The sequence below is a fragment of the Sminthopsis crassicaudata genome, chromosome 1 (assembly GCF_048593235.1).
Source record: "Sminthopsis crassicaudata isolate SCR6 chromosome 1, ASM4859323v1, whole genome shotgun sequence".
Lineage (NCBI taxonomy): Eukaryota > Metazoa > Chordata > Mammalia > Dasyuromorphia > Dasyuridae > Sminthopsis > Sminthopsis crassicaudata.
Genome location: NC_133617.1, coordinates 547,320,380 through 547,332,533, shown reverse-complemented (window position 1 = coordinate 547,332,533; position 12,154 = coordinate 547,320,380). Strand labels below are relative to the sequence as shown.

General features: G+C 31.9%; 1 protein-coding gene across 2 annotated transcripts in view; it reads left to right on the top strand.

The window, feature by feature from the left end:
• YTHDC2 (YTH N6-methyladenosine RNA binding protein C2) overlaps positions 1–12,154 on the top strand; it is a 76,824-nt gene that overhangs the window by 6,244 nt on the left and 58,426 nt on the right. For both annotated transcript variants that reach the window (XM_074281998.1, XM_074281997.1), the window contains exons 3-6: positions 3,152–3,348; positions 5,767–5,966; positions 9,306–9,472; positions 10,104–10,206. In XM_074281998.1, the coding sequence (XP_074138099.1) occupies positions 3,152–3,348; positions 5,767–5,966; positions 9,306–9,472; positions 10,104–10,206 (667 nt within the window). The remainder of the gene's footprint in view (positions 1–3,151; positions 3,349–5,766; positions 5,967–9,305; positions 9,473–10,103; positions 10,207–12,154) is intronic.

The following is a 12,154-nucleotide window of genomic DNA, read 5'->3' as shown; positions in this document are numbered from 1 at the left end:
GCTGTAATTGCTAGCATCCACTTGCCCATTCATCCTTTTTGGTCCCCTTACCTCATATCAGTTTTTTCTAATTTTTGAATGATAACTTCTTTGAATAACCCTTGTGAGTTTGCCTGTCAGTCATACCAGCTCTTCCCCTTAGTATTTGACATTGATTTTTGACATAAATTTATCTTAGAGTTCCACTGATGTTTTTTAAATTAATCTCTGGACAATGTTATGTGTATCTTTACCATGAAGGAGGCAAGTTTCTTACTTTGTAGAATGAAGAGTACAGTCAGAATTAAGTTGACTGTATTTGTATATAAAAGAAACTTATATAAGAAAGTATACGACATTTGATGTTTCATCAAAAAGGACATAGCATTTGTTAGCATGGTGTTGCACATCTGTGATCTCTTTTCATCGGTAGGCTGAATTTGGGAGTTATGAGGTATGTAGTACAACTAAATGTTCTTACTAAGTTTGACATCTATAGGGTAAGCCCAGGGATCAGATGGGGTTTATGTGGGGGGGACTATCAGGCTGCTCAAGGAGAAGTGAACTGGCCATGTCGGAAACAAGACAAATTAAAGCTTCCATACATAACAGCAGTGAGATTGCACCTTTCAATGGCTGCTGCACTTTCAGCTTGGGTAAAGTAGGAGACACCTGAATCCAAAAACCAAGAAAGGGGGAAAAAAGCAATAGAATAGTAACATGTGTAATGGAGATACCTGTTAAAAGATACTGTCTGGTTCAACAAATTAGTGTAAATGCTAAGATTGTACTTGATGAACAATTAGAGGGAAAATAAATAAAAAGAAATACAATAATTACATAAATAGAAAAATTCTCAATCTTATTAGCATAGTGATTTCCTCACAAGTTGTTATAACATAGAAAGTCAAGGTTTCATCTTCTTAATTTACAAAATGAGAAAATGAAAAAACAATAGAAATATAATGGATTAATTGCAAAAGATACTTGAAATTACAGGTAGGGATAGCCTTCTATTTTTTCTTTTGTAATATTGGATAAACCACTCTATCAGTACCTCAGATTTGTGATTGTAACAATTGATATTCACTGTTGTAGCCTCCCAGGATATTATAGTGATAAGGAGAATAGAAGAAGAAATTTAGGTTATGTAAGTAACAAAAAAAGTCAGTAAAATATTTTTTAAAAAATAAATGAATGATTTTAATTGGATTTGTCTGATCATATGTTCTGCTGTCATCTAGAAGAGCCCAGTGTCATTTTTTTTTATTTTTAATTTTAATTTTTATTGAAGCTTTTTATTTTCAAAACATATGCAAGGATAATTTTTCACCACTGACCCGTGAAAAACCTTGTGTTCCAATTTCCCCCACTTCCTCTCCCCTAGATGTCAAGTAATCCAATATATATTACACATGATAAATGTGTATGTAAATTCAATGTAGGCATACATAGTTATACAATTATCTTGCTGCACAAGAAAAATCAGATTAAAAAGGAAAAAAATGAGAAATTCAAGTAAAAAACAACAAAAGAAGTGAAAAATGTTATGTTGTGATCCACACTCAGTTCCCACAGTCCTCTCTCTCTGGGTGTAGATGGCTCTCATCACCACAAGATCATTGGAACTGGTCTGAATCGTCTCACTGTTGAGAAGAGCTACATCCATAAGAAATGATCATCATATAATCTTGTTGCTGTATGCAATGATTTCTTGGTTCTGCTCATTTCACTTAGCAGCAATTCATGTAAGTCTCTCCAGATTTTCTGAAATCATCCTGCTGATAGTTTCTTACAGAACAATAGTATTCCATAGCATTCATATACCATAACTTATTTAGCCATTCTTCAACTGAAGCTCACTCAGCTTCCAGTTTCTAGCCACTCATTGTCATTTTTGTGCTATGAAGAAACATTATATTGGAAGAGGACTAGAGGACTTGAAAAGACCATTACCACCTGTGATACCACAGGTGATATACCACCTGTTTCCTCACTTTATGAATCATATTTAACACAAATAATAACACATCAAGGAACTTTAATACCATAATATCTCCTTACAAATGAGAAAAATGGAGCTTAAAATAGCTGCTTAATCTTTTGTTAAACCATAGGTAAGGCTGTGATAATAGGACTCAGATTGGAATTTATATATTTATAATTATTATGGTAGAATTTTTGGATGACTAAAATTTTGTCATTTTTTACATCAGTCATTTTTAAAGTAAAACCACTCTTCACACAATTACATGGGCAGCATTTTGCACCTATATCCAAAGATTTTAGGAAAGTGTATTCACTGGTGTTAAAATTGGTCATTACAATTAATTACAGTTCAAACAATTGTTAAGTCACTTTTCAGTAGTGTCCCATTTTACTTCCCATTTGAGATTTTTTTTTTTTTGGCAAAATTACTAGAGTGGTTTGTCATTTCCTTCTGATGCTTATAAATGAGAAAACTGAGCCAAATAAGGGTTGTGACTTACCTATCTAGAGTTATACAACTAGTAAATGATTCCAGATTTGAACTCAAAAAGATGAATATTCCTGATTCTAGGCATAGTATTTTAACCACTATGCCACCTTACAATTTGTTAAATACATCCATAACATTAGATTCTGTTAGCAGAATTATATGAGAATGATAGTATCAGAGTACACATACTGAAGAGACATTCAGATGACAGTCTGGAGAGGGGACCTAAAAGTTTTATTATTTCTAGATATAGTTCAGATTGTTTCTATTGACTCCCTTCCCCATCCCTGATGTCATTCAGCATTTTTTTCAGCTAGTAGTGTTTTATCAATCATAAACCTTGTGAAAAATCAATTTGCATAGATAAATAAGTCTTTTTTAGTGATTATAAATTGGGTTTTAAGCCTTTTTTTATTTTTGGGGTAAATTTACACATGACCCCTTTTTACTGAATGTTTACAAGGCATTTAGTGAGTAAATATATATGAAATACAGTTTCTGCCACAAAACTGACTTTGTGGGCAATTCATTTGAAGCAGATAGCTTTTTTTAAGACTAGAAATTGCAGAGAAGTTGTTCATCATCCACATGTATTGATGAAGTTCCTTCTTTGTCCTCCCAGCTCTAGCAAGCTAGTCAAAATTTTTTTATGAATATAGCTGTCTTTATAGTTTATTAATTATTATTTTTCAGAAAGGGAGCAAATAGATATCTAACTGTGAAGAAGAAAGATGGATCAGAAACAGCACATGCAATGATGACCTGCAGTTTGACTCACAATACAAAACATGCTGTTAGAAGTCTAATTCAAAGATTTCCAGTCACGAATAAAGAGCGTACAGAACTTCTGCCTAAGACAGAACGGGGAAATGTATTTGCAGTTGAAGCTGGTATGAATCTTCTAATGATTTTTCCTTGTATATTTTGCTGTGTAATGAGTTTGATTTGATTTAATTTGAATTTTGAATTTTTTTGAATTTTATTGAGTAAAATGAAACAAGTTTTTCAAATGTGATTATTTGAGCTGTATTGGATATGGATTTAAATGTGAAATTGTTTAAATGTTTGCATTAATGTATAGTACAGAGTTTGTTAGTTATTCTGTTAGTGAAATGAGAGAAAATTAACCAGTAACCTTAAGTTTTGAATTGAAAAATATTAAGAGCTAACTATTGTTGAAATTAGAAATAAATATTTAGTATATTAAATGACATCTTTTTTTTTCTTTTTGCTATGTTCTAAAGTGTAAAAACATCAAAAATTTTAATTTTCTGATTTAGAAAGTAGGAATAATACTTCTCTATTATTATATCATTTTCCCCTTCGTAACAGAAAGTTATCTAAAAAAACTATAACTAAAAAGATGTGTGGGTCAATTTTGTTAACTTTTTGGAGTATCACACTTTTTTTTCTTTTAAATTAATTTTTTTCAATTAACATGCTCTTTCTAATTGGGGTTTTGATACTGAAATTTGTATTTTATATAAATAATTCCACTTAAGTCCTATTTGAATACCTTATTGTGTTACACAGTTCTATTACAAAAGTTCTATCAGTGAATTACCAATCTTGCCAGATCCTTACACTGTCTGGGATGTGTCTCATTTCCAGAATTGCTATATAGGGTGATGCCTTTTTCAGCCATAGTACCTATAAAAAAAACAAGTCTTGTTAGGTTGTGATCAGTATTAGCACCTACATATGTAAAGTCACAAGTCCTTGCATATTGGAATAAATATGTTAAATTAAGTTTTCTGTTCTACTTCTCAAAAATATCATTCTCCAAATTTTGAAACATCTGTAATTTTGAATATTTGTATCAAACTTTGCTAAAATAATTTGGATGAAGCTAATAGAACCATACAGGTCAAGCAATTAACAAAACTTTATTATTACCACCAGTAAACAGAGGAACACAGAAGCCAACAGGGAATAATCTTGGAATTGTAGGGAGAAAGGTTATTGGGTGTGGAATGACTTTTGCATTCCAGGTTAAATCCCAGTGCTTTTTAGAGCTCAAATTTATAGAGAATTTTAGCCAACAAACATGACTCCAAAGTGAGATTATCCCGTTATCTATAGGACCAGTAAAGGGAAAATATTTTCTAAATTGCCTAATAAGGAAAGTGATGAATGGGAGGGGCAGTGATGCAGGGAACTTAACTTTAATGATACCATTCTAACAACAGCCTGAAGGAGGCGAATACTCAGTCTGGAGCTATACCATTCATAGTGGTTTTCATTGATTGACATAAGCTTAATCTTGATATGGAAATAAAAATTTGATATTTCATTAAATACTTAAATGAATAAATGAATGACAACAATATTTTTCAAGTTCATGTTTTGTCCAGATTACTGGGATACAAATAGAAAAATAAGATAGTCCTTGCTCCACCGTAGTTCATATTCTAATTGGAAGATTGAATACACATAGATGTATTGCCATTTTCATTGAAGAATGAAAGTTTCTGAAGATGAACCCATTTTACAGTGCCATGAATTTGGTAATAAGCATGTTTGTTTTTAATTGAATTAGCTTTATGATGTACTTTGAAAAATATTTTTCTTATTTTATTTTGAAATGGTAGATTCTCTAATGCTAAGTACAATCCCCAGAAAACAGTTAAATGAAACTGCCTAATAAAATGATTTCATTTGCTAGTGTATGTTACTTTTGATATGACATAACAATTATGCTGACTTTTGCAATTGAACACTTGTCAGAAAATGTGTGCTTGATAAATTGAATCATTTGCCAATAATGTTAGCCTTTGTCTTTGATCACAGTTCTGTATCCTTTTTGTTTTTGTTCTTGTTTTAACGTTGCTATAGTTATGTATATTGATCTGATTCTGTTTTTGTTTTCATTTGAGGTGGTTTTTTTTAGTTATTTTTTACTTTGTCAGATTATTTCTACATTCATGATGAAGAAGGAAAATTCTACTGTCATACTATGTTAATTTGTTATAACAAGAGACTAAATCTTAGAACTTAAAAAATAATTCAAATATAATAAAGGTTCCTGAAAGTAAGGACAATAAGGTTACTGCTGTTTTAAATTCAATGTATACATACATACATACTAAGGTTGGGGATTACATATAGTGAATGACAAATTTACCTACATATTTTCATTCTTTTTGTTACTTGTTTCATTTTTTGTCTTTCTTTTCATGCTTTGTTTAGCTACCTGAACATCTGTCTTTATCAATGAAAATGAAAATAAAATTAATGTACATATGTTAGCATATAACCTTATTCACTATTGATTGTTAATTCCTTATTGTGTTTTCCATTTTTTAAAGAAAACCGAGAAATGAGTAAGACAAGTGGACGACTGAACAATGGTATACCTCAGATTCCAGTGAAAAGGGGAGAATCAGAATTTGATTCTTTTAGACAGTCTTTACCAGTGTTTGAGAAACAAGAAGAAATTGTCAAAATAATTAAAGATAATAAGGTCGTTTTGATTGTTGGAGAAACTGGGTCAGGAAAGACTACACAGGTTTGTTTGTTTTTAAATCAAGTGAAGAAAAATATTTGATTGTATTTTTAAATTTTAAGCCTCATTTTAGCCATGACAAGGATCTAAATATGATTTAGACAAAATTTGCATCTGATTAGATAGAACTTTTTAGGAAGACATAAGAACATTTTAGTTGTAACAGAAAATAAAATTTAACAACTATTAAGGGCTTACCATATTGAAGACATTGTATTTATTTTTAGAAATACAATAAGAGAAGCTTAACATGTTTTGAAAATAGTTAAGAGGAAATGTCAGGGAATAAAAGCTCAATGAATTTGGATAAAGGAAAGAACTTTAATAGCAAGACAAGAAAGATCACAGAGGAAATGAAACCATGTGGTTAGTACACTAAATCTTCACAGTAATACTATGTCACTTAATCAGCAGACATTCATTAGATGCTTTCAATGTACCAAATGATAGGCATAGAAAAAACAAAAATAGAAAAAAACAACAACCAAAGCTTCAGATCCTCAAGAAGTTTGAATTCAATAGAAGACATGTATGTATAATTATGTACAAAATAAATGCAAGATAGTTTAGGAAGGAGGAAGGTTGAGGGTATTAGCACTGGGAAGATCAGGAAAGACTATATAGAAGGTAATAACTGAAGTAAGTCTTGAAAGAAGTAAGGGATTATATGAAGTTATCTGTGAGGAGAGAGAATATTCTTGGAATATCCTGCGCCTATGTAAAGGCACATATGAGAGATGGAATATCAGGTGTGAGGAATAGGAAGAAGGCCAGCTGGGTTAGAACAGAGTGTGGGAAGGGAAATAATGTATAATGAAATTGAAAGGATAGGCAAGGGCCAAGTTGTGAAGGGTCTTAAAAGCCAAACAGAGGAATGTAGTGGATTGTCAGTGGAAATCAGACATATGCTTAAGGAAAATCATGTTGGTAGCTGAATAAAGGATGAATTTGGAGTGGGGAGAGATTTGAGACAAGGATATCATAATATGCATTAAGGGTGTCCCAAATGAGAGGTGATAAAAAGCCTCGATTAAGCTGTGATAGCCCTTTTGAGTAGTATAAAAAGAATGGATGTGCAATATTGTGGAGCTAGAAATAACAAGAATTGACAAATGATTGAATATATGGAATGAGGGCAGAATAAGGAGTTGAGGATAATTTCAAAATTGTGAACTTGGGAGATTGAAAGAATGGTGATGTCCTGGACAGAAATAGAAGTTTGGAAGAGAGAGTGCATTTGTGAGAAAAGGTAATAGAGTAATTATTAAAGATAATTATTTTGAACATGTTGAGATTGTCTCTGGGATATTCTGTTTGAAACATATAGATAGATAGTTGGTGTTGTAAAAATAAAGCTTGGGGGGAAAAAGATATGGTTGGATTTAAAGATATGAAAATAATCTGCATGGAGATGATAATTAAACACATTGGGAGCTGATAAAATCATCAAAAGAATGTAGAAAGAAAAGAAGAGAATATAAGCTGTGGGATACAGTACCCACAGTTAGAGAGCAGGATATGTATAGGCAGCAAAAAGAGTGAACATTAGTCAGGTAGGAGAACCAGAGGTGATTAACCAGATCAAACATAACAGGAAGATGAAGGAAACTGAAGATTTGAGAAGAGACCATCAGATTTGATAACAGATCTATGATCGATAGGTTTGGAGAGAGCAGTTTCACTTGAGCCAAAAGGTGGGAAGCAAGATTCGCCAGGGATTAGGAGTGAGAGGAAAGAGAGTTGTTTGGGTTTGGTTTTGTTTTGTTTTTTAGGGCTTTTCTTAAGAAAATGAGGGTTAAGGTTAAAACTCTAAAGTGATAATAGGACAAGTTATTTTAAAAATATGTCTGTATTCAGCAAGCAAAGAATTAATAAGAGAGATTGAAGACAGTAAGTAAGGGGCAATCTGTTCTTAATCTTTTTATAAGACAGGATAGGATGAGAGAGTATATGTTGGCTTGGGTAGAGAGGAGCACTGTTTCATTATCAGAAGCTAGAATAAAGAAAAAAAAAAAAGCTGATACCAACAGATTGTGAGATGACAAGAAGAGGAGAAGGAGTTTATGATAAATAGTCTCTTAGCAGAGTGTTGTCAGCTAAAAGGGTAAAAAAGAAAGGGAAATATGTGAAATTTGAAAAGAGAAGAACAGAGGAATGGGATGAAAAATCAGTGAGGTGAAGTAAAAGGATCAACTTGCTGGAATGTGGATTCAGGGTTAAATATATTCAGCAGCTCATGAATACAAGTAAGAAGGTGGTGGAAAAATCCAAGGTTGGGATTTGGTAAACTATGATGTAGAAAGAAACAATATAGTATAAAATTCAGTATGAGGCAATTGAAACTTAGAATTTGTTTTAGATAATATAGTTAGTGAACTACCAAAAGGGTCTCATTAAGACAATTTTATTTATGATGTAGTATAGTGTTATAGTAGTAGAACATCAATGTGTTTATAATCCTCACCTTTCCTTATTAGCTTTATGTTGCATCCATGTTAAAAAAAAATTCTGTATTTTTCTTACACTTTTCTAAAGACAATTCCTTAATTTTCTGAATTTTCCTATGGATATGTCATTTTATATTTACTCAACAGATAGAATGACATATTGCCCCTTATTATTTTTGTTCACTTTTTAGATATAATGAAATCAATGGGAACATTCTTATTTATTGATAAGTTTTATCAGTTTTCCTCAACATTCCTCAAAAAGAATCAGACTACACAATTTAAATTTCCTATTATGCAAAGTCCTTTTATAAGCTAGCAATACCAGTTGAAATTTATTAGAAACAACTCTTAAAGAATTGTTCTGGTTTTGGTGTTATGTTAGAATATTTTGTTTTATCATCAGATGCTGTTTGAAATAGGCAATTCATTTCAAATGCTTTTCATTTCTATTATAATAATATTCATTGTTAGTGGAATATAATGCATATATTTCAAACACCTTGATTAATACATGATAAATCTAAATATTCTTTATTATATGTTTTCTTTTAACAACTCATATTATGAGATTTCCCCACTTGCATTTTAAACCTTTTTACCTTTTTCCATGCTAATTTACTAATTATGCTAAAGTACTTAAATTTAAATTTGGAACTCCAAGTTTGACTTGTTGGTATAATTAAGATAAAACCCTGGGAAAGTGGAGAAGAAATCAATTGTATTTGCGATATTATTATTTGTAGGTATTTGCAATGTTATTTATAGATAATTGTGCCCTGGAATTTAAACAGTTACAGTAAATTTTCATAATGAATACATGAGTAATCAACTCTACCTATTTTGTAGATTGGAGTTTGAAGAATTACAATGGCAACTGAAACATTTCTTTCAGATTCCTCAGTTCCTTTTAGATGATTGCTTCAAAAATGGAATTCCCTGTCGCATATTTTGTACTCAACCAAGACGTTTAGCAGCTATTGCTGTGGCTGAAAGAGTGGCAGCAGAAAGAAGAGAAAAGATTGGCCAGACAATTGGCTATCAGATACGATTAGAAAGCAGGTAATATAAATTTTCCTAAAATATGTTTTTTTAGTTTTTTTTCTAGTTTGGTAAAACTGCATTTTCCACCATTAATTTACTCAAAGTAAATTTTTATTTAAAGTTGCTAATCATACCTGTTTGAGTCTTTAAAATAATAATTGCCTTTGAAGATTTGGCAATGAAAGAGTTAGAGAATAGGGAATAAAAATATTTCTTTTTTAGTTTCCAAATTGACATTGCTGTTTTGGAGGAAATCTTTCATAGGATTTGGGTTTCTGATGTGAGCTTCATCTTGCCTATTGTTTACCTTAATTTGACTAGCTGGTTTTTTAGCTTTTCCATGTTCTTTGCAGATAAGGCATTTGTTATGACTCAAGAAAACAGCTTTATTGAAGAGGGCATTTTTTCCAAGGAAAAACTTTGAAGGACACTTGAATATTTAAAAGACAAGTGTGACAATTTTAGCAAAAGGAGACTTTTGATAATATTATATCTGTGGGGTTAGCGAATAAACAATATTTTCCGCAAGGCTATGGTAATTATACCTACATATCATTGAGCTGATAGCATTGTTATCAATGGGATAGGTAATTAAAATATAATCAATCTTAATAGATTTGTAACTTTGCAAGACACTTTACTTTCTTAGAGTTTCTCCAAAGACTCTTCTGACATTTTGCACTAATGGAGTATTACTTCGCACATTGATGGCAGGAGATAGTACACTATCAACTGTGACACATGTTATTGTGGTAAGAATTTTGTTCCCTCCTATATATATAACTGAAATTCAATAATTGTGATTGTGACTTTTATTTGTCAATGTAGAACAGACTATATATATTTAAAAAAGAAAGTCAGTATAAAATAGTAGAGGGCCACTTTGAAAAGCATGCATAAGGGGACAGCTAGGTGGCACAGTGGATAGAGCACCAGCCCTGAATTCAGGAGGACCCGAGTTCAAATCTGGTCTCAGACACTTAACACTTCCTAGCTGTGTGACCCTGGGCAAGTCATTTAACCCCAGCCTCAGAAAAACCAAAAAAAAAAAAAAAAAAGAAAAGAAAAAGAAAAGCATGCCTAAGTTTCAAATTACAGAGGAAGTTATTAGTCTGTGTGGATGGAGCATGTTTTCATTACCAGAATATCCACATACTTATTAAATAATTGTAGGACAAGACACTACCATGACTCCAAAGAAATAAGTATTTATTTCAAACTATAACATATGATTTCTGATGTTTAAAAAATTAGTTTATTTCTTGTACTTAAAAGAAGATTAAAATTGCAGAAGACAGGAAGATATGGGTTAAAATCTTGCCACAGATACTATCTGGGTGATTCTGGGAAAGTTGTAACATTGCTGACCCTCAATTTCTTCATCTATGTGAGAATCGATGGAATATCTTTAAGGTTCTTTGCAAACTGTGAAACTGAATAAATACTAATTGGTTTTGTTGTGATTAGTAATATTAAAAGACTTTACTTAACAGGTCTTATGAAAAATTATAATATTGATAGTTTGCTTATCCTTTATATAAGAAAATGATGCTAAGGAATGACCATCAAAAAGGTTCATGCACTTTGTTTAGTTGTGATTTTCTTTTTAAAAGAAAGCAAATGGTTAAGCTACTTGCTCAGGATCACACAGGTAGTAAAGAACAGATTTTAATTCAGATCCCCCTGATTCCAGGACTAGTGTTCTATCCATTGAGCCAACCACGCTTCCCCTTACTCCTCACCATGATTTTTTTTTAAGAATCCACACATCACTCTAGTAAGAAAGTTGATATGGATGAAGAGCTAGCAAAGAAGTTAGAGTGGGTGGTTGGATAGAGAACTAGGAGAGAATACTATCAGGAGAAGACAATATAGAGAGGGTGGTCAGCAATATATGTTGCAGAGACAGGTCAAGAAGGATGAGAACTGAGAATAGATCATTAGATTTGGCATATAGATAATTGGAAACTTTGTGTGGATCTGTTTCAGTTGATTGATAAGCTTGTACTTTGACTAGACACTTTTGGGATATTATTTTTGGCCATGGAAGAGAGTAAATCTTAACTTAGTTATTTAGTCATTGAACCTTTTATCTCATTATTATCATATTCAAATTATTAAACTAACTGGCAACTGTTAAGGCCCACTGGTGGCATAGAGGATAAAGTGCTGTGTTTAGAGTTATGAAGACCTGAATTCAAATCCTGACTACTGGCTGTGATTCTGGGGAATAACTTCTGTTTGTCTCTGTTTACTCAGTTGTAAAATGGGGATAAGGATTGTGAGAATCAAATGAGATTATATTTGTAAAGTTTTTAGCCCTTTGCCTGGCATGTAATAAGTAATCAGTAAGTATTCCCTCCCTGTCACTTGTTTACCAGAGATTGAAGTACTGGTTTTCTTTGGCTTGTCACAAAATAAAATTGTTACTGTATTCCAGCATCACATACATTTGAAGTGAAATAAACTACCAGAAACCAGCTATTTCATAATTAATAGTCAGTGGATTTATACCAGAAAGAATCCTCAGAGATTGTGTTATCTAGTTCCTTCATTTTACTGAGGCAACTTTGCATAGCATTACACAGTAGAATTTAAACTGGAATTTAAACCCAGATCCTTTGATTTCAGAGCCTGTGCATTTTTCAAAAACTATATGTCCTCTCTCATAGTCTTTTAGGTAGAATTCAGATTTAAAGG